Source organism: Aquarana catesbeiana, linkage group LG03 (genome assembly GCF_042186555.1).
Source record: "Aquarana catesbeiana isolate 2022-GZ linkage group LG03, ASM4218655v1, whole genome shotgun sequence".
Classification (NCBI taxonomy): Eukaryota; Metazoa; Chordata; class Amphibia; order Anura; family Ranidae; genus Aquarana; species Aquarana catesbeiana.
In genome coordinates, this window is record NC_133326.1 from 708,284,989 (window position 1) to 708,309,246 (window position 24,258).

General features: G+C 42.5%; 1 protein-coding gene across 2 annotated transcripts in view; it reads left to right on the plus strand.

Moving 5' to 3' along the window:
- Nucleotides 1-23,639, plus strand: part of LOC141134894 (beta-1,3-galactosyltransferase 5-like) — a 40,178-nt gene extending 16,539 nt beyond the window's left edge. For both annotated transcript variants that reach the window (XM_073624325.1, XM_073624324.1), the window contains 2 exons: nucleotides 20,576-21,164; nucleotides 22,957-23,639. In XM_073624325.1, coding sequence (XP_073480426.1) covers nucleotides 20,582-21,164; nucleotides 22,957-23,414 — 1,041 coding nt within the window. In that variant the 5' untranslated portion in view covers nucleotides 20,576-20,581 and the 3' untranslated portion in view covers nucleotides 23,415-23,639. The remainder of the gene's footprint in view (nucleotides 1-20,575; nucleotides 21,165-22,956) is intronic.
- Nucleotides 23,640-24,258: the final 619 nt, after the last annotated feature.

Here is a 24,258-nt window from a genome sequence, read left to right on the forward strand (position 1 = left end):
GACTTTGTATGAACACATGGCCTGGTAAGGCCCATTGTTCCATCCCTCGGGACTTTGAATGAAATTGTGGCCTGGTAAGGTCACACATTTCCATCCATATGGCAATCAATAAAACTATTATGTTCATCAATCTACCTTTTCGCAACCAGGTGCTTCATGTAAAGTCCCACCTCCTTGCTCTCTCCCCTTTGATTTATGATCGGGATGGTGGTGTGAACCTAGCTGGGTTAACCTGCCGCCTGGTTGGCTCTCCTCTTCCGTGAGCTGTGACGTGCCTGGCGGCCCCTCCCCCCCACCCCTGGCCTTTGATGCCTGGGGGGGCGTGGGCGCGCGCCACTGTACGTCAACGTCGCGCATCCCAGGCTGGACGTGCGGTGCACACTCGCGAGCAGATTGGGGGGACTTCCGGTGACAGAGGGTCGAGCATCATTGCCTGACTCCTCCCACCCCCTATCTCCCCTCTTCCACTCTGCTGCGCTGGCGTGACGTTGGCGGCATCATCGTTCCGGCGCCTATATGGGCGTCCCCTGGGCGGGTACTGGCATTCAGGGCTCCCTCTCACCCAGACCTGCATGCACAAGTTCAGGAATTTTCCTTTTCTGTCACCAGCCATTTTCACCACAGGTATTTTGTTCAAGCACACCACCTTGTTATTGGCCTTCACGTCCCAACTCTCACTGGTGGTCACTCACTTGTTCCAACCCCCCCCTCACCTTTCACTACTCTTCACATCTCAGCCTTCGGCTGCTTGTTTCTCACTCCTCTCACCTATCCCACAGCTTAGCTCTATTCACTCACTCCCCTATTGTTCCTTCCTGTCCAGTTCACTTTGGCTCACCCCCATTTCAACTCACCTCCAGGTTACCTTGCATTCCCGTGCCTGCTCTGGCCGATGCCTGTTAGGGTGCTCTGGACGAGATGGCCGCCGCGGCTCCCGGTGGGAGCATCTGCTCGGGCGGTTAATGGTATCCAGTATTACGCCACCACCATATGGACTACTATGTGTTAACAGTTATTTGGTCTGAGGGTCTCACACCCCACCATTATACATGATGGCCTATATTTTGTTCATCTAAACCTAATTTTTTACTCATAGATATATCTTGTGCTCGCTCCTGACGAGTGGCCTCCCAGCCACGAAACGCGTAGAGCTGCCATACGCCATGTTTTCATTTAATACTACTCGAACACCAAGTTTACGTTTAATACCCCTATTTAGGACCAAGAAGTTCATAGGCTCTGCAAGTACCATGATGCGTTATTGTTTTATTCAACGATTATTCTGGTGAACTCTGGAAGGCTCTTGCTTGCTATATTATGTGATACTGATTTTATGACTTTATGTACTGTGTTATATATACCATTATCATGTGTATTTACCTGCTATGCTTGGTTGTATCATATGGCAATCAATAAAACCTATTATGTTCACCAATCTACCTTTTCGCAACCAGGTGCTTCATATAAAGTCCCACCCCCTTGCTCTCTCCCCTTTGATTTATCATAGGGATGGAAATGTGTAACCTTACAGGCCACAATTTCATTCAAAGTCCGTAGGGATGGAACAATGAGCCTTACCAGGCCATGTGTTCATACAAAGTCCCTAAACATTACCTTCTAACCTTTATCTAATATCTAACACAGACCTGTCTAAGTCAGAGCTATAACTTCCAAATCAGCAGGAGGCATACAAAGCGCTAACTCTGACTTGGCAAGGGGCATGTCAGACCTCTACAGAAAGACCACTGCTTCCACACAGAGTAATGCCCCGTACACACGGTCGGATTTTCCGATGGAAAATGTCCGATCGGAGCGTGTTGTCGGAAATTCCGACCGTGTGTGGGCTCCATCGGACATTTTCCATCGGATTTTCCGACACACAAAGTTGGAGAGCAGGAGATAAAATTTTCCGACAACAAAATCCGTTGTCGGAAATTCCGATCGTGTGTACACAAATCCGACGGACAAAGTGCCACGCATGCTCAGAATAAATAAAGAGATGAAAGCTATTGGCCACTGCCCCGTTTATAGTCCCGACGTACGTGTTTTACGTCACCGCGTTTAGAACGATCGGATTTTCCGACAACTTTGTGTGACCGTGTGTATGCAAGACAAGTTTGAGCCAACATCCGTCGGAAAAAATCCTAGGATTTTGTTGTCAGAATGTCCGAACAAAGTCCGACCGTGTGTACGGGGCATAAGAGTCCTTTTTTGCAGCATGCTAGCAGAGGGCAGGCTTTTCTACTCAGGTTGTGGCTGCTTTGCAAAGGAACCGAGTTTGTTTCGATGCAGGTGAAATATTTGGTTGATTTCATCATTGGAAGACCCTAAACTTAGGAGATGAGAACTAAACATTTTCATCCAAGATTCTAAGGCATTTCTCCAATGCTTCGTTCATCTCTCCCATTCACTCACAACTATTACCAGTAATTCCTGCCATCTCATAATGATAACTGGAAATTGCTATGTATTAAATGTATTTCTACCAAAAAAAACATAATTTCAGTGTAATTTTAACCTCTGGAAGGTTTTACCCTATTCAGGCCACTTTTTGCTATTCAGCACTGCGCTACTTTAACTGCTAATTGCTTGGTCATGCACTGTAATCAAATTAAATTTATATCATTTTTTTAACACACAAAGAGCTTTCTTTTGGTGGTATGTAATCACCACTGGGTTTTTTTACTTTTTGCTATATAAATAAAAAAAGACAGACATTTTTGAAAAAAAAAAAACCCAAAAAACAATATTTTCTACTTTGTCATAAAACATGCCCAATAAAATCAAATTTCTTCATAAATTTAGGCCAAAATGTATTCTGCTACATGTCTTTGATAAAAAAAAATCCCAATAAGTGTATACAAATAACCCAAATCATTGTATATTATTTAGCCTGTAAGGAAAGTTATAGCGTCTACAAACTATGGGATATATATATTTGAAAATTGATCAGTCCTGATGTACTAATGGCCTTGAGGCCCTAAATTGCCAGGACTGTACAAGTACCCCCAAACAACCCTTTTTTGGATCATAGACAGTCTGCAGTATTTAGTAAGAGGCATAGGTGTGCGCAGGGGGTGTGCTTGGTGTGCCAGGGCACACCCTAATCACCCCAAGTGGTGCAGATTCCCCCTGCTGATATTTCACCAAAGCCCCTCCAATTAAAAAAATATAAAAAAAATAATTAGAATAAAAAACTACTGACACTGTCCCCTACTGACACCAACCTCCTGCCCTACTAACACGTCCACGTTTTAATACATTTGGGGTGCACACCCTAATGCAATAGGCTGCGCACACCTATGGTAAGAGGCATGGCGAGTAAAAAAAAAAATATATATATATATATATATATATATATATATATATATATATATATATATATATATATATATATATATATATATATATATATATATATATATATTAAATATTTTTTAAGCATTTTGTTAATTTTTTTTTTTTTTTGCTATTTTTAAAAATGTTTTCATCAGGGTGTCGCCATAGTGGCACTGTACTATGGGTGATCAGGGATTTTTTGTATTTTTTTCAGTGATGATCACTGTAACAGCAACTGTCATGAATGGGTTACATTCAGAACAGCCGTGATTTACTATTGGGTGCTGTGAATGGCCCACAGCTATCACATGGTACAGGGTTCTGTGATTGGCCCAGATACCATGTGATAGCTGTGGGCCAATCACAGCATCACTATAGGATACATAGCTCTTATGAATGAAATTCATTCATAACCGCTTTGTTGACATCGTGATCACATGATTCCCTGGCCACTTACAGCAGCTGGCTACTGGGAGCCGCAATCCGCTGTGTCCGGTGAACACAGCAGTCGTGGGAGCGATGCAATTAAATATATTTGTACATGTTGATCATATCCCCCCCTTAACCTCCTGACATCCGGCCGTAGCCGAATGACGGCTTCAGCGCGGATGTCAATTCCCGGGAGGACGTCATATGACGGCCTCCCCTTTCCTCGCTCCCCGTGCGCGCACACGAGCGCGCAACGGGGAAATTCTGTGTTGGCCGTGTCCCTTGGACACAGCCAATCACAGATCGCTGTAAACGGCCAATCACAGCGGCCGTTTACAGCGCGATCGCTGCCTCCAATGAGAGATGATCTAAAATGTAAACAATTGAGATCATCTCTCATTGCCGGCTCTCTCTTCTCACACAGACAGCGTGTGAGGAGAGAGAGATCTGTCAGCCTTCAGTGAGTGTTTGTTTGCCATTTACTGTGCCCACAGTGCCCATCAACACAGTGCCCCATCAACACAGTGCCCCATCAACACAGTGCCCCATCAATAGTGCAGCATCAGTACAGTGCCAAATCGGTGCCCACCTGTGCCAATCGGTGCCCACCTGTCTGCCCAGCGGTGATCAGTGCATCAGTGATCCAGCTGCACATCTGCACAATCAGTGCCCACCTGTGCCACCTCATCAGTGCCCACCTGTGCCACCTCATCAGTGCCCACCTGTGCCACCTCATCAGTGCCCACCTGTGCCACCTCATCAGTGCCCACCTGTGCCGCCTCATCAGTGCCCACCTGTGCCGCCTCATCAGTGCCCACCTGTGCCGCCTCAGTGCCCACCTGTCCCACCTGTGCCGCCTCAGTGCCCACCTGTGCCGCCCCACCTGTGCCGCCCCACCTGTGCCATCTCATAAGTGCACATCTGTGCAATCTCAGTGCCCACATGTGCCGCCTCATCAGTGCCCACCTGTGCCGCCTCATCAGTGCACATCTGTTCCACCTCATCAGTGCCCATCTGTGCTCATCAGTGCCGCCTCATCGGTGCCCATCAGTGCAGGCTTAGCAACCATGGCCAAAAGAAGCTTTTCCGCCGAGGAGGCGTACCAAATACTGTCCCAGGCCGACGAGAGCATCGGGGAGCTCTCTTTTTCAGATTCCCTTTCCGATTCCCGAGTCGGACATAAATTATGAGCCAGTCCTCAGTAGTGAAACACTGAGTGACTCAGAGGAGGAAGAGATTCGGCCCGCCAAACGAAGACGTTCTGGTGGGGAGGCAGTGGCATCTACCAGCACGGCAGTCCCGTCCACCAGTACGGCAGTCCCGTCCACCAGCACGGCAGTGCCTCGGCAAGAAAGGCCAAGGACCCATGCCAGCCTTCCCTATGCCCTGCAGAACCCCTTGTGGCTTCCTCCTAATTCAGGAGAAGCCAACATTCCCCCCTTTCACTGCCCAGCCAGGAGTCCAGGTGAACACGGAGAATTTTTCCCCAATAGATTTTTTTAATTTAATTTTTACCGAGGACATGCTGTCAAGTATTGTGGCCCAGTGCAATCTTTATGCACAGCAATTCATTGCGAATAATCCAACGTCCTACTATGCCCGTCCCTACGAATGGAGAGACCTAACGGTGGAGGAATTGAAGGTTTTTTTAGGGCTCACATTTAACATGGGACTCACAAAAAAAAACACTTTGCTGTCCTATTGGTCAACCCACCCCCTCCAACACATGCCAATATACTCCAAGGTAATGCCCAGAAACAGATACCTCATGATAATGAGGTTTCTTCATTTCAACGACAATACCCAGTGCCCTCCCCGAAATGACCCAAACTATGATAGACTTTTCAAAATTCGGCCACTTTTAAATTATTTTTCTGCACTATTCCCCCTGCTGTTTACCCCAGACAAAAACATATGTGTCGATGAGTCCCTTCTTAAGTTTAGTGGCAGGCTTTCAAATAAAGCAATATATTCCCAGTAAAAGGGCACGCTATGGGGTGAAGGTATACAAATTATGTGACCGAGTCACAGGTTACTTGTATGCCTTCAAAGTGTACGAAGGGAAGGACACCCAGCTGCAACCCCCTAATTGCCCAAACTACTTGGGATCAAGTGGGAAAATTGTTTGGGATCTCACATACCCCCTACTGGAGAAAGGCTACCACCTGTACGTAGATAACTTCTACACATCTCTGCCCCTGTTCCACAACCTGCATCGGATGAAGACGCCTGCATGTGGTACCATCAAAAAGAACCGGAAGGGCTTTCCTCAAAGTCTGGTCAATAAAAAATTGAGAAAAGGAGAAACGGCGAGTCTACGAAACAACGAGATTTTGGCAGTGAAGTGGAGAGACAAAAGAGATGTGTACATGTTGTCTTCAATCCACGATGATACCTTCATGGAAATCCCCAGAAGAAATGGCCCCATACAGAAACCTAAATGCATCTTTGACTATAATTTGTTTATGGGGGGAGTCGACTTGAATGACCAGATGCTGGAACCGTACCTTGCCACAAGACGGACATACCATTGGTATAAGAAAGTTGCAATTTATTTTTTTCATTTGGCCATCTACAATTCTTATGTCATTTATCGTAACTCCACCCAAAACCCCAAACGCTTCCTTGGCTACCAGGAGGAAGTTTTCACTGCCCTTACATTCCCGAACGGCCCCCCAGAAAATATCCGATCTGATGTTCTAAGTCGACTCTCCGAACGCCACTTTCCAGATAAGATCCCTCCCAAACCAACAGGCCAACGACGGCAAAAAAAATGTAAGGTGTGTACCAGAGCTGGATTCAGAAGAGACACATCTTATTATTGTGCACAATGTCCTTCTGAACCAGGCCTCTGCGTAGGTGAATGTTTTCGTCGTTGCCATACTTCAGTAAATTATTAGTGAAGTATGGTAAACGTAAGCCTCCGTTCCTGCAATTTACCCTCACACCCCTTATGCCACTGCCTCCTCTGTAACTGACCCTGGCTTGTTATTTGACCACGCTTCTGCCTAACGATTCTGCACATACCTCTGCCTGATCTGGAACTGACCCTGGCTTGTTATTCGACCATGCTTCTGCCCAACGATTCTGTACATACCTCTGCCTGATCTGGAACTGACCTTGGACTGTTTGACCATGATATTTGCCTGCCTCTTGGACTGATCTTGTACCCTGCAACTGGACTAGTGGGATTCAACACAGGGGTCTCACATATGTGAGGGGCTCCAGAATTGTTTTTCTGGATGAAGAAAACAATTTATTTTGTTTTCTCAATCCTAGATTAGGGTCTGGAGACTCGGAGGCTTCAAAGAGATTTGGGTGGGAGAAGCCTCTACCCCTGTCCCCATTCTGTCCTGAACGAGGCCCTACTTCTGCCTGTAGGACTTACTGCCGTCATGCCTCTGCCTGTTGCACTGACCACACCACATGGACCTGCCTACTACCAGGACCAATATTTTTGGCACTGCGGACAATATCTCTGTCTGCACTGACCCTGGACTTTATATGGCCAGTAACCCTGCCTGCTGCCTGGACAATTGTGTTCGCCGCTGCTGACCAAGTCCCTGCCTGCTGCCTGGACCAGTGCTATCCTCCTGTGTACGACTGCGCTACTACAACCACAGGTAATCTTTTTTGTTTACGCTTTGCTCAGCATAATGTATTTTGGGGTGTAATTCTTGGTATGTGCATGCTATGTGTCCCTGGAACACCTGACGGTGTTCCTTGCATGTTGGATCTCTGTATGTGGCCAGGCTGTGTAGAAGTCTCACACATGTGGTATTGCCATACTCAGGAGGAGTAGCAGAATGTATTTTGGGGTGTCATTTTTGCTATCCAAATGCTATGTGTTGGAAATATCTTATAAACGGACAACTTTGTGTAAAAAAAAAAAAAAAAATGCGTTTTCATTTTTTTCCAAAAACTTCTGGAAAAAAATAAACCATTCAAAAGACTCATTATGCCTCATAGATTATACGTTGGGGTGTTAGCTTTCCAAAATGGGGTCATTTTGTGTGTGTTTCCATTGTCCTGGTGCTCCAGGGCTTTCAAAAGTGTAATAGGTGGTTGAGAAATGTGATGTGTAATTTATGCTCCTAGAACACCTGATGGCACTCCATGCATGTTGGGCCTCTGTATGTGGCCAGGCGGTGAAAAAGTCCCACACATGTGGTATCGTAATACTCAGGAGGAGTAGCAGAATGTATTTTGGGGTGTCATTTGTGGTATACACATGCCATGTTAGAGTAATAAGCTATTACAATGACAATTTTGTGGGGAAAAAAAAAAAAATCTCAATTTTGCAAAGAATTGTGGGAAAAAAATACAACTTCAAATAACTCACCATGCCTCTAACTAAATACATTGAAATGTCTACTTTCCAAAAAGGGGTTATTTGGGGGCATTTATACTTTCCTGGCTTGTTAGGGTCTCAGGAAATAGGCCTCAGTACATCAGATGTGATAATTTTTTTATGATTTGCACCATAGCTTGTAGACTCTAAAACTTTCACACAGACCAAATAATTTCCACAAATTTTTGGTTATTTTTACCAAAGATATGTAGCAGTATAAATTGTGGCCAAAATTTATGAAGAAAAAATTGCAAAATTTTATCACAGAAATTAGAAAAAATGTGTTTTTTTTCAAAATTTTCGGTCTTTTTTCATTTATAGCGCAAAAAATAAAAAACCCAGAGGTGATCAAATACCACCAAAATAAAGCTCTATTTGTATGAAAAAAAGGACAAAAAAAATCATTTGGGTACAGTGTTGCATGACTGAGTAATTGTCATTCAAAGTGTGAGAGCACTGAAAGCTGAAAATTGGTCTGGATAGGAGGGGGGTTTAAGTGCCTAGTAAGCAAGTGGTTAATCTCCTCTTCTCAAAAGAATAAATTCAGTTCCTCTAATCTTTCCTCATAGCTGAGCTCCTCCATGCCTCTTATCAGTTTGGTTGCCCTTCTCTGCACTTTCTCCAGTTCCCCGATATCCCATTTGAGAACTGGTGCTCAAAACTGAACTGCATATTCCAGATGAGGTCTAATGATTTGTACTGGGGCAAAATGATATCTCTCTGAAGTCCATACCTTTCTTAATACAAGAAAGGACTTTGCTCGCTTTGGAAACTGCAGCTTGGCATTGCATGCTATTATTGAGCTTATGATTTACCAAAACCCCCCAGATCCCCCCAGTTGTACTCCCCCTAATATGTATGATGCATGCATATTCTTTGCCCCCAAGTGCAAAACTTTACATTTATCAACATTAAACCTCATTTGGCAATTATTACAGTGCTTGTAAGTTGGAGACATCCTGTAAGGACATTATTCCACCGCATAGTTTGGTGTTATCTGCAAAAATTGAAATGGTACTTTTAATCCCAGACCCTATATCGTTTATAAATATATTAAAAAGTAAGGGTCCCAACACTGAACCTTGTGGTACACCAATGATGACCTTAGACCATTCAGAGTAAGAATCATTAACCACTACTTTCTGAATTATGTCTTTTAGACCGTTTTCTATCCATTTACAAACTGATATTTCCAAGCCTGTAGACTTTACCTTACACATGAGCCATGTGTGGGGAACTGCGTCAAATGTTTTTACAAAATCCAAGTATACCATGTCCACAGCCAACCCCCTGTCCAGGGTTTTACTTGCCTCCTCATAAAAAGAAATCAGGTTTGTTTGACAACTTCTGTCTTTCATGAATCCATGCTGTCTGTTGCTTAAAATATTTTTTTCCAGCAAGAACTCCTCTATGTGGTCTTTTATTAAACTCTACAGTATTTTCCCCAGTATAGAAGTTAAACTAACAGGTCTATAGTTACTTGGTAAAGACTTTGATCACTTTTTAAATATGGGCACCACATTGGCCCTGCACCAATCCAGTGGTACCATTCCAGTCATTAACTTGTCCCTAAATATTAGAAACAATGGCCTTGAGATGACAGAGCTCAATTCTTTAAGTATCTGTGGGGGGATTCCATCTGGTCCACATTTATTCTGTCTAAATATTTCTGGACCATATCACTTTTGAGCCATTGTGCCATGCCAAAACCATTCCCATTATGGACATGAACTCCCCCATGCTCCTTTGTATACACAGAGCTGAAGAAAGTATTTGATAAAATTTTTATATGTGTCTTCCTTTTTTCATTTGATAAATTTGTTTTCTCTTTGTCCTCAGTCACCCACTCTAGATTATTTTGTAAAGGGTCTACATGCTCAGACCTGACCTTTTTTATTATTAATATATTTGAAGAATTTTGGGGGGTTTGTCCTACTATCCCGTGACTTTTTGCATCCTTTATTTCCTTTTTACATAATCTGTTATATTCTTTGTAACGTTTAAACGATGATAGTGTTTATTTTTATATTTTTTTAGAAGCTGTTTTCTTATTTATAGCTTTTTAAACTTTGGATGTGAGCTATATTTTATTTTTAGCTTTCTAAACATATTGTCCGTGGGAATATACTTTGCCGTGTGTTCTCGTACAGTCCCATTTTTGTTCTGTGTTCATCGATGCCAATAATAATAAAGAGCAGCCCTCATCCTTTGAAAATTTGCCCTCTTAAAGTTCAGTGTTTTTATCTTTCCCGTATGTGTTTGTTGCTTACAGCTAACATTAAATGAAATCATGTTATGGTCACTGCTACCCAGATGTTCTTTTATATGAATATTAGTAATAAGCTCTGCATGGTTAGAGATTCTGAGGTCCAGCAGAGCATCATTCCGAGTTGGGGTTCCTCAATAAACTGGACCATAAAATTGTCTTTTAATACATTTATACATTTTTGCTCTTTAACTGTACCTGCGATGCCATTACTCCAGTCAGTTTTTGGGTAGCTGAAATCCACCATTATTATCACCATCTCCACCCTTTCACTAACATTGGGTGGCCTATAACGAACTCCAATGATAACCTTTGTAGAACGCACACCCCTGTTTAGTTCCACTCATAATGCTTCAGCCTCATCACACTCCCCTGTCTATTTATTCCCCCTTGGTTGACTAGTCTTTCCCATGGGTTAAACCCGCTGACTGAATGAAGAGGCTTCGGGAGAGATTCTACAAAATGTCCCATGGCGTTTCACCATATTGTTCTCGTAAATCAGATAATGAACGGAGAACATTTCCTTTCAAAACATCTTAGCCTCAGATGGTCTGAAGAGGTCCATTTTAAATACAATCAGGGGCATCAGAGGGCTATTATATTGCCAAGATCTACTTTTGAGAAGCTTATCCCATATTCTGAGTGTTTCTATGGCAATTGGGGCCATTTCTCTAGAGCAGTGTTTCTCAACTCCAGTCCTCAAGGCCCACTAACAGGTCATGTTTTCAGGATTTCCCTCAGATAAAATGGGTGTGGTAATTACTAAGGCAGTGAAACTGATCAAATAACCTGTGCAAAATAAGGGAAAGCCTGAAAACATGACCTGTTGGTGCGCCTTGAGGACTGGAATTGAGAAACACCGCTCTAGAGAGACCTCTATATTGCCTTGGGATCCAAATAATCTGATTCAGAGCTGATTTACTCAACTCTGCCTCAAATGACACCCATATTTTATACAGGGAACCATGGACCCAGTCCATAACTCTCCCCAATACTGCCGCCGCCGCGTGATATTTTTCAAAATCTGGGAGAAATAGCCCCCCTCTCCTTTGGTCTATTCAAAATTTTATAGGCAATGCGATTACCCCTGTTATTCCATATAAACTTTTGTAATATCAATTTTATGCCCCATACACACAATCAAAAATTCCGTCAGAAAAAACTTGGATGGTTTTTCAGACGGAATTCCGCTCAAGCCTGCCTTGAATACACACGGTCACACAAGTTCTCTGAACTTTTGACCGTCAAGAACGCAGTGACGTACAACACTACGAGGAGCCGAGAAAATAAAGTTTAATACTTCCAAGCATGCGTCGAATTGTTTCTGAGCATGCTGATTTTTTGCGCGTCTGAATTGCATACAGACGAACGCATTTTCGGATAGGAACTTTTTCCAACTGAAAAATAGAGAACCTGCTCTCAATCTTTTGCTGGCTGGAATTCTGCCAGCAAAAGTCCGATGGAGCATACACGGTTGGAATTTCTGACCAAAAGCTCTCATCGGACTTTTGCTAGTGGAATTTCTAATCGTGTGTACGGGGCATAAGAGTTCTAAAGCAGGCCACAGGGATGTTTATCAGAAGACACTGAAAGATATACAAAGCTTTCAGGAAAGTCATCATTTTAATTACGCTTATCCTGCCAAACCATGACAATCTATGTGTAGGATATCCTTTCAGATGTTGTTTAATTTTATTGAGTAGGGGCATATAATTATCCTGATATAAATCCATTGTTAATATTGACAGAAACACTCCCAGGTATTTCAATCCCCTTTTCCTCCACTTAAAGGGATATAGGATTCTGAGATCCCTACCTTCATCTGAGGAAACCGAGATGTCCAATATCTCAGTTTTCTCCATATTTATCTTGAGGTTTGATACCGCCCCGTAATTACTTATTTCCATCAAAATCTCTGGGAGTGTTTGTGTGGGATTTGTTATGTACAACAGAACATCGTCCGCAAACGCAGATATTTTATGTTCTTGTCCTGCAACTTCGATACCCTCAACTTTATAATTGGCTTTTATAGAGGCTAGAAGGGGTTCTAGAGAAAACACAAAGAGTTGGGGCAAGAGTCGGCAACCCTGTCGTGTACCGTTATATAACCAAAAGGTCTCAGAGTTCCATTTACTTGAATTTTAGCCGTAGTGTTCGAGTATAAAGCTTCAATCCACCTCATCATTCGCGGCCCCATGCCAAATCTATGTAGTGTCCGTAACATAAAGTCCCAATCTAATCTATCAAAAGTCTTTTCGGCATCTATTGATAAAGAGCAGGTTTCTTTCCCTTTTTTGCAACATGCATCAATAAAATTGTTCTAATATATTATCTCTAGCCTTCCTACTGGGGACAAAACCTGCTTGATCTTTCCTGATGCAGTCAGCTATAAGTGGTCTCAATCTTTTGGCCAAGATCCTTGTGTATATTTTAATATCCTCATTGATCAGGAATATTGGCCTAAAACTGGAGCACAATGTTGGATCCTTCCCTTCCTTACATAGAAGTGATATATGGGCCCCCAAAGCTTCTTGATGAAGATTCAGGCCCTCCCCAATAGAATTCATATATGGATGATAGAAGGGGGTCAAAGTACCTAAGAACCTTTTTTAAAGTATAATGCCCCGTACACACGGTCGGATTTTCCGATGGAAAATGTCTGATCGGAGCGTGTTGTCGGAAATTCCGACCGTGTGTGGGCTCCATCGGACATTTTCCATCGGATTTTCCGACACACAAAGTTGGAGAGCAGGAGATAAAATTTTCCGACAACAAAATCCGTTGTCGGAAATTCCGATCGTGTGTACACAAATCCGACGGACAAAGTGTCACGCATGCTCAGAATAAATAAAGAGATGAAAGCTATTGGCCACTGCCCCGTTTATAGTCCCGACGTACGTGTTTTACGTCACCGCGTTTAGAACGATCGGATTTTCCGACAACTTTGTGTGACCGTGTGTATGCAAGACAAGTTTGAGCCAACATCCGTCGGAAAAAATCCTAGGATTTTGTTGTCGGAATGTCCGAACAAAGTCCGACCGTGTGTACGGGGCATTAGGGTATATAACCGTCCGGACCCGGACTTTTACCAACCTTACTTTTCCTAATTGCCTGCTCAATTTCATCCCTAGAAATATCTTTTTCTAGTTTACTTGAATCCTTCTCCGATATCAGCAACAACTTTATCTTCCGTAGGTAGTGTTCTATTTTATTCTATTTTGTCTATCATCGTAGTTTTGAGTATCGTTTACTTTATATAATGATTGATAGTACTCCAAACAACTGTTACCGAATTCATACTGCCTTTTTGCAGTTCTAATAAATATCTTGTAAAGAGAGATTGTTTTTTTCCCTCTTCACCCCTTCTGCTATTAATCTCCCTCTCATAAATACTTTATGGGTTTCCCACAATACAGTTGGTGCAATATTCTCTACATTGTTCTCTTTTAAAAAACAAATTCAAATCCCTTTCCAATTCCTCCACTATACCATGGTCATATAAGAGTGATTCATCCAACCTCCAGGATCTTTGCATATCCGCTATATTCTTTTCAAGCTGACTAAAGCCAGGGCGTGATCCGAGAGGGTGATGGATTTCACTTCTGCCTAAAATAGCCCCTCTAGAAGCTGATGATCTAAAAAAAACGTAGTCAATTCTCGAGTAGGAAGAGTGTACCTGAGAGTAAAATGTAAAGTCCCTTCACCTAGAGTGCATAATTCTCCAGGCCTCTACCAACTGTTGCTGGTGTGGTTTCTGTTTAATTGCCCTGAGATGTTTGCCCTCTGAACGTAGGGAGAGGGGCTGGGTATACAAGGTTGAATCAAGCACAAAATTGAAATCCCCTGCCATAATTACTTTCCCCTCTTTTAAAACGTTTCCAGCTTGTTCATTACCTTCCTCAAAAAAGGGACACAGATGGATATTAGGACTGTATATGTTCACCAATGTATATTCAATGTTCAACAAAGATCCATAAATGAACAAATACCTTCCTTCAGAATCAGATTCCATTGCTTTTAAATTAAATGGTGTGTTCTTATCAAAACCTATTGCTAATCCTTTAGATCTCTTATCAGAGAAATATCCATGAAACCAAACTGGAAATCTTTAGAGTTCTATCCAACCCTGGATGACCATTTAAAATGATAGAAAGATAATATTAGTATTTGATGCCGTTTACTAGGGCTATTTAGGCCCCTGACATTATATGTCACTATCTTCAAGGGCACCATAACTAAGTGGCGGATACACACCAATACACTTTTCGTATAAGATAGAGATAAAAGGCTTCTAACTTTCCAGAGATGATCCATTCAAATAAAACACAATTTGACAATACATAACAATACAACACCCTCTAATCTATCCCCAGTAGGGTTCCTTATATGAATCCTCCCTTCCATTGGCTATCAATGTTATGGCCTACCTGGCTATTGCTCAATTTATAGGCACCTAGCCAGGCTGGACATCCCTTGGGGGTTTCCATATGCCTGCGTGGGCCCCCAGATCTCATCCCAAATTCAGGAATGGCTCTGGGGGGGACAGACAGGCATCTCTGGATCCCCATGCATCACCAAGCGAGTCTTCTCCCTTACTGGGCCATTGTCCCCTTAACCCTCCCTACACTGTTTGTTTATTTAGTCCCTATTGTATTCTATTTTTTGGGCTCTAAGCTTTTTTCCATTGCCGTTCTCTTAACTTCCCCCACTCTGGGTTTTTATCCCCAATTCTCTATATTAATGCATTGCAAATCTAATTTGCTACAAAAATCTTTTAAATCTTCTGGGAATTGCAATGTGGCTGATACCCTTGGTTTTTAGCCACAAACATGCTGGGAAACCCCATCAATGAGAATTATTTTTTGCCTGATTTATCAGGGGTTTCAAAGCTTTCCTTCGAGACAAAGTCTCTTGTGACAAATCCGTAAAGATAAGTATCTCGATTCCATTAAATTTGATCAGTGCAGCACTTCGCATACCATATGAGACTTGTTGTTTTAATTCATAATGAGTAAATCTCACTATTACATCTCTTACAGTATCTGTTGTTGACATTGTTGTTTTTTGTATCCTGTGGACTCTTTCAAAGTGTATAGGGGATGTTATTTCTTAAGTATTTTATTGAACACCTCCGCTGACTTTTTTTTCAAGATCACTGTTTTTCACGGTCTCAGGTAGGCCGTGGATCCTTCAATTATTCTGACTACTACAATTCTCCTGATCCTCCAGCCTATATCAAATATTCCTCATTTCCAGCCAGTCCAATTCAGCCCTCGCCCGCAGGTCCAAAATCGCTTTTTTGTGTTCATCTAAATGTGCTTCGGATTCTTCAACCCTTTGTAATACATTCTGTATGTGCATTCTAGTGGCATTCAATTCTCCTTTGATCATGCACTTTAAATGGGACATCATCTCAACCATATCCTGCTTTGTAGGGAGGGCCTGTGAGCTATCCGCATCCTTTTCTCCTGCCATCTTTTGTTGTTGTTGATCCTTCTGTTGGCTTACTCCTTCCCCAGACCCAGTATTTTTATTCATTTGACCTTCTGGGGAGGAGATTGCCTCTGCACTTTCAACTACTTGTTCCGTTCTTTGGTCCACTTTATCCTGTACCATATACGTTTTTATAGTTACAGTTCAGGCTATCCGCTTGATTAGTTTTTACCCCCTTTCCGCCCATATTTTCTTTTCCCAAGTTGTTGTTCCGTCTATGCATTCACCATCTCAAAGAGATTTATTATCAAATCATATATAAAAAGTAATACAGTGGAACCTCGGATTGCGAGTAACGCCATTAACGAGCGTTTCGCAATCTGAGCACTGTATTTTTAAAAATCGTAACTCGGTTTGCGAGTGTTTTCTCGCAAAACGAGCACGATTCAGGCCAAAGCATGTGCAGTACCGCGTTTGGCCTGAGGTGGGGGGGGCGCCAGAGCCGAGCGGCACCGATCGCAGCCGTTCAGAAATGCACGGCTTACCTTGGCAAACCTCGGGAACGGAGTCTTTTGAGGTTTGCCGAGGTGTCCTTGGGCCTTTCCGGCCGTTTCCGAGGCTCTCCGGCGCCCCCCCACCTCTGGCCCGATGCGGTATTGCATGCCATTGAAGTCAATGAGGAACAAATTATTTTCGTTTCCATTGACTTCAATGGGGAAACTCGCTTTGTTATGCGAGTACTTTGGATTACGAGGATTCTCTTGGAATGGATTATGCTCGTAGCCCGAGGTTCCACTGTATATGGGAGATATATGGGGGATCTGCAAGTCAATATGTTGATGATAATGCAGGCAATAACAGAGGTAAAGGTGCTACTGAAAAGTAATTTATGTTAAGTATTCAGCCTTATCTTCCAGATTGTTCTTCAAAATGCCTTCAGACCCACCTTTAACCAAAAGTTCACAGTACATACAGTAATCTAATAGGTTATTGTAAACATTTAAACGGCTGCTGGAAGAGCAGATATAGGGATCTTGTGTAAACTGAAGCCTTCAGATGCACAGTTTGCATTTGTACCAAACAGTCCATGTAATGAGTATAACGGGTATTTGCAAAAAGCAAGCAGAAAAAGATAGACAGCTGGCAAGCAGAAGAAACAGGTCTGAAATGCAGATGTGGATTCAAGCCTCTGCCAATATGAATTTTCTATATATTTGTATAGGCTTTATATAGGCTTTATATAGGCTTTGAAAAACAGTCCATAGAGCAGTCTTTGCAGACAGCCTTTTGCAAACAGGTTAAGACAGGATGAAGCAGGACAAGCAAAAGCTGCAATGGCTTTTGCAATGGCTTTAAACTAAATGTTCCTATTAGTCATCCCTCTGTTGCATCCAGACAAAAAGTCCTCCAATTTATCCAGAGGCACTATAAGACAGGTAAGCTCTATAATCTATAATTTACTCTGAGAATTACATTATTTTAGCCAACTTTTTTTTTTTTCAATCGTTCCTACCGGGTCTTCAGTCCTCCCCCCTGTTGGCACCGCTAGCGGGTCCCCACTGTAAACTTCTCTACCTCCTCGGATTCCTGTTCACCTCCAAACCTCAGCGGTGAGTCTTTCAATCCTCACAGGACTTCTGAAGGACCCACTGTCCCACTACACAGCATCCCACCGGCTCCTCTGCTGTCTCAGTCACGTCTCGACCACGTGACACCCTCCGCTCCGCACAGCCACCTCCCTAGCCTCTCTCACAGGCATGATAGGGGGCTACATCCACCGGCTCCCTCGGGCGTCACAGCGGATTCCTTCCTACGCTTACTCCAGTTTTGACTGACAGACCGCACCGTCCACGATCAGGCGTGCCCTCCCACCAGCCTCTCTCACAGGCAGGGAGACGGACCAGCAACCACAGACCACCTGAGCAACTCCGGCTTCCTCTCATGCCTCCTGTGTGTACCCAGCAAGAGAAGATCTCACCTAAAGCGGAGGGGGAAGTCCAGCCAGAGACCTATAGGAGCAGGTAACAAGTCTCAGTCTTTCTGTGTTAAGTCAGCGCAGCTTCACTTCTTCCGATCCCAAGCGGCATGCACAGCGTAGGGGTTTAGTCAAAATGGCAACATAAGCCAGCTTAAATAGAGTACGATGGAGCTTGCATACAACCTCATACTCGCTCGGGGTAACGCATGGAGCTTCACAGCAAGTTCCTACTTGTGGTTCCAACCCCCACAGGAGAAATTTGTGTCAATTGCTGGATGCCCCAACTAGATTCAAGGCTCTGCTTGACCTGCTAATCACAAACAACCCAGAGCTGATAACAGACATGGAAGTAAGGTATAACTTAGGAAACAGCAATCGCAGGGAAATTACGTTCACTGTGATTCGTAAGAAGTGCAGACACGAGGGTAGGAGAAGTGCATTCAATTTCAAGAGAGACAATTTTACCAAACTGCACTCCATACTTCATGACATTAAATGGGAAGATATTCTGAAGAGAAAAAACACTGAGAATGAGTGTGAGTGCTTTAAAAACCACTTAAGGACCAAGACAATTTTTCAAATTTGGTTGAAGTTAAAATCAATTTTTTTTGCTAGAAAATTACTTAGAACCCCCAAACATTATATTTTTTTTCAGACACCCTAGAGAATAAAATGGCGTTTGTTGCAATACTTTGTCACACCGTATTTGCGCAGCGGTCTTACAAGTGCAATTTTTTTTTGATAAAATACACTTTTTTGAAATAAGAGAACAGTAAACTTAGCCCATTTTTTTTTTATATTGTGAAAGATAAGGTTACGCCAAGTAAATTGATACCCAACATGTCACGCTTCAAAATTGCGACTGCTCGTGCAATGGCGACAAACTTTGACCCTTAAACATCTCCATAGGTGATGCCTAAAAATTTCTACAGGTTACCAGTTTTGAGTTACAGAAGTATTGCTGTCGCTCTAACAATCGCAGCGATTCTTCACATTTGTGGTTTGAACACCGTTTTCATATGTGGGTGCGACTTACGAATGTGTTCGCTTCTGCGCGCGAGCTGGATGGCATGGGGCACTTTTTATCAGAAAGAGGACCGCCCACCATTTAAGAATATACAGGGGTTATGGCAGCTATCTACTGCAATAACCCCGGTATTCTACGTCAAAGTACCGACGTACAACAACGGCGGGCGGTCCGCAAGTTAAGAACATTTTATTGATGGCATTGGTCAGTGTATTCCAGCGGGCAACAAATATCAAAGAACTAAGGTTAAACCTGGGTGGCTAAATTTGCATGTAAAAAGGCACATTAAAGAAAAAAACTGTCCTTTAAAAAAATATAAGGCCGACGGGACATTGTCAGCATTCCAGCACTATATAGGTTGCAATAAGAAATGTAAGAGCACAATCAGGGCAGCAAAAATAGATGACGAGGAGGAGAGTAAAAAGAATGCCAATTTTTATTTAAATATATAAATAGTAAAAAGATCAAGTCAGAGCATATTGGCCCCATAAAGGATGGTCTGGGGAAGTTGGTTACAAGTGATAGGGAGAAGGCAACTGTATAAAATTTTTCTCCTCATTATTTACTAGATGGGGTATAATATGCAAGAAGGTAGTGTTAGAAACACAGCAAGGAGTGTATCCTTGTGGCTAACAGAAGCCAGTGTTCTCAAAAGATTAGAAAAACTTAAAGTAAACAAATCACCAGGACCAGATGGTTTACACCTCAGAGTCCTCAAAAAAACAAAGCCAGGTCATTGCTAGACTGTTATTCCTAAGCTTACTGACCGGAATGCTACCAGCAGACTGGCGAAAAGCTAACATGTTATCAATATTAAAAAAAAAAAGGCTGAGATTCATACCTGGAAACTGCAGGCCAGTCAGCTTAACATCAATAGTTTGCAAACTATTGGAAGAGCTGATAAGGGACCATATCAAAGAATTTGCTGATAAGAATGGTATCATTAGTAGTAACCAACATGGATTTATGAAAGACCACTCTTGCTAGACCAAGTTTTTAACATTCTAGGAGGTAATGTGAAATTTGGATAGAGGAAGGCCTGTGGATGTAGTATATCTAGATTTTGCTAAGGAATTTGATACAGTACCCCACAGCTTAAATGACAAATTTAAGTCTTTTAGCATTGATGATATCTTATGTACCTGGATAGGAAACTGGTTGCAGGAGTGTGTCCAGAGGGTGGTGATTAATGACATACTTTCTAAATGGCCTAGAGTTTGAAGCAGGGTGCCCCAGTTCTCTGTCCTGGGACCAATTCTTTTAGACTTGCTCATAAATGATATAGAGGATGAGAGAAAAACCCTCAGTCTCAGGGTTTACTGTCCATACAGTGTTAAGCAGGGTAATAACGTCACAACAGGTTATAGAAACTTTACAAGAAGGCCCCAAGAAAATAGAGAAGTGAGCAACTATATCGCAGATAAGGTTTAAGATTTGAAAAATGTAAAGTAATGCACTTGGGAGATACAAATTTGAATGTAAGTTGCTCTCTATGGGGAGACGCTCTTCAAGAATTGAGGATGGAAAAGGATCTGGGGGTCCTGGAAGATGACAGACTCAGCAATAGCATACAATTCCAGGCTGCTGCAAGCAAAGCTAGTAGACTATTGGCATTCATTAAAAATTTATTTACTCAAGAGATACAGCTATAATTCTACCACTTTACAAAACAAAAAATGTTTCAGAAAGTGAGATAAATAAAGCAAATTAGTTTTTTTTTATTGTATTAAAATTCTTGCTGTCTCTATTCAGGGCACAATGAGACGTAAAGGAATCCTCATAAGCGCCTCCTTGTTCTCCATCATGACTTTTCTGATGGCAAGATGGTTCATGAACACCAGAGGCATCCCCCAAAGGATTTGTCTTGCCCCAACACCAGCCAGAACGCCGCTCCCCATAATGAGGCAGTCCGTAACCCTGTTGAATGGCACTTACACTTATCATCTGAACCTAACCATGTTTGAGGCGGAGTTCCCCTACCTACAGAGTTACAGTTGCATACTCATCGAGGAGCCAAACCAAGAGGAACAAGAAACAGCCAACCAAAAACTGCTGATCCTGGCGGTTAAATCCCAACCCAGTACTGGGACAAGGAGGTCAGAACTGCGAAAGACATGGGCTAAAGAGAGAGAGATAAACGGATACAGAATTAAACCGATATTCTTGTTGGGAAAGACGGATGTGAAAAAACATATGGAAATGGTCAAATGTGAGAGCCGAGTGTACGGTGACATTCTACAATGGGACATGACCGAAGGACACCATAACTTGTCCTTGAAAGAACGCTGCTTCTTGGAGTGGCTGTATCTGAAGTCACCTCAAGTGGATCACATTTTTAAAGGTAAGAGAGGAGTGCCCAGACTAGCCACACTAAAGTCTTTACATATTATGAACAAACACCTTAAAACAAGCTCTCATTCACTTCTGTGATTATGGACATTGTGGAGAAATTCATCCCCAAAATTCATAACATAGGCACTGAAATCTTAGCTTTATTGCTATTTCTTTGGAAACAGATTGTTGGCAGCCTGCCAGTCCTGTACACTACTACTCTACACAGTTGGTATTTCCATGCTGTTAGACACCAAATGAAACCAAATTTAGAATGTTTGTTACGACCTTTAAAGAACTTCACATTACAAGCAATGAGGGAGGTCAGTGACAGCTTGTTTTAAATATATTTTACTGCTTATTAAAGCAGACATTAACTGCACTGAGCTTTGGCACCTTAAAGTGATATTGTCTTGTTTTTTTCCTTTAAAAATAACCAACATTGGTGGTGCTCCTGGCCCCTCCCTCCTGCCGAGTACCCCTACAGCAAGCAGCTTTCTATGGGGACATCCAAGCCGCTGCTCTGTGTATCCATTCTGACACATGGAGCCGCAGTTAAGCCCTGCCCCCTCTCTCTCCTCATTGGCTCACTGACTTTGACAGCAACTGGAACCAATGGCACCTGCAGCTGTGTCTCAGCCAATCAGGAGGAAGAGTCCCAGACAGCCTAGACTCTCGTGCAACATCGCAGGTAAGTATAAGGGGAGTGAGGGGGGCTGCTGCACACAGGTTTTTTATCTTAATGCATAGAATGCAATAAGATTAAAAACCTTCTGCCTTTAGAACCACTTTAAAATCTTTAAACTTCTCCCTGCCCCTCCCTCCCACAATATAAATTAACAATATTATTATTATTTTTTTTTTCTCTTTTTTTTTGTCTTCTGCTGGTCCTTGCCCCATGCTGCCATTCTCACTTTGGTGACAATGACTTGTCCTGCTCACTTAGCCTCCTTGGATTGCCCTATTACATATCCCTGAAGAGGTTGCAGGGGTAGGATACACAGCGGCCATAAGTGCCGCTGTGTGTCCTACATAACAGCTCCCATTCAACCCCGCCTGCCGGTGGTGCTCCCCCCTCTGCTCAGAGGCAGCCCCTGCTGGCCAGAAATCATTTTCCACTCGCAAACTGCGAGTAGGCGAGTGAAACATTTGAGGGCTGCTCTAGAGTTAAAACTATAATTCTGCCACTTTATAAAACTCTGGTCTGGCCATATCTGGAGTATTCCGTCCAGTCCTGGTCACCAGTCCTCAGAAGGGATGTGCTGGAACTGGAGAGAGTCCAAAAAAGGACAACTAAATTAATAAGGGGACTGGAGGACCTCAAATATGAGGAGCGACCACAAGCGCTAAATTTATTCTCGCTGGAGAAAAGACGCTTGAGAGGGGACATAACAGTGATTTACACATGTCTCAATGGTGATCCCAGCATAGGAAAAAGATATTCAGTCGTAGGGGGTATGAGAGGACACGGGGCCACACAATGAGATTGGAGGAGAAGTGGTTTAACCTTTAGTGGCGCAGGAGGTTTTTCACTGTCACGGCGGTAAGAATGTGGAACTCTCTTCCACAAGTGGTGGTGGCAGCGGCGGAGTATTGATATTTTTTAAAAGACTCTTGGATGAGCATTTTAAAGAACACAATATACATTGATACAGGAAATTATTATCGACACTGACTCACGTACACCTACACAGATTGAACTGGATGGACTGTTGTCTTTATTCAACCTTTCCCACTATGTAACTATAATATATATGGTTAGTGATCTTCATACATAATAAGTAACTTTTTCCTCCCTACAGTTGACGATGATGAATTTGTGAACCCAGACGTGATTGTACAGTATATTACAGAGTATGGATCCCCAGATACAATTCATGGTTTCCACCAGCATAGGCCACCTGTCATGCGTGAGACCAAATACAGCATCACAGAGACTCTGTACCCTCAGGAATATTATCCAGGTTTTGTCTCCGGTGGCGGTTTTTTGTTCCCAGGAGCCTCAGTGAATGGTCTGTACATGGGCTCCCTGCTTCTGCCTGTTTTCCCATTGGACGACGTATATTTTGGATTTCTCACTGTGGCAGCTGATCTAACCTTTCGACATGACAGTCGCTTCTACGTGCAGGGATTAGAGTACGATGTGTGTAGGTACAAAGAAGCACTGGTGGTCCATGGTAATGATGAAGAGAACATGACGCGGATATGGGAGGAAGTACAGAGTGGCGAATGCCCCAAGGTCGAAGTCCCACCGAGCTGACAGACAGACGTACAGACATGGGACTGCCACAAACTGGGGGGAGAAAGAAAAACTTTCCTCAATACAAGGACTAAAACACATCTGACTGAACGTTAGAAGCTAAATAATGGACCTATTTTTATTAGAATGTTATTAATTATTTATATATGTAAAGCACTGTGTAAATTGATGGCGCTATTTAAGTATCTAAAATAAATAAATAAATACAATTTTTGGAAATGCAATTTAGGAAGGTCCTTATGAGCCCCATATTGTGGCATTGTTATTGCACTTTTTTTTTAAAGGCGATAGTTGACTTAGAAAGTATGGTGTCCAATGCTGGGGCACTTTGCTGGATAAGATCTTTAAATGACGTGGGTACTAAATGTACTTTTTAAAAAAAAAAATTATATATTTTATTATATATTAACATGTATTACTCTATTTGTGTCATTTAAAAAAAAAGAAACAAAATAGGTATGGAATACCCCATTGTTCAGTAAGGGATGCTTTGCTTGCTCATCCTTTCTGAAATGTGGTTGAATTATTTTTTGAGCTTCTTTCAATGTCCATGTGAGTGTCTATGTAGCTTCTACATGGTCTTGTGTCATCTTTCAAATCATGTCAATGACTTTTTTTTTTTTTTTCTATGTTTGACAAACATTTTGATGAGCCCACTTATTACACAATAGGGTGTACACAAATGTCATATGTAGAGATGAGAACTAGCCATAAAACAAATGGGATGTCTATTTAAATAAACGTATTTGAATGCCTTATATCATGGGCATAGATGAGGAGCCCTCAGAGATCCCTTTGTGCTATGAAACTCGAGTTCCTCCTCAATTTCTATCCAGGAGGAGGA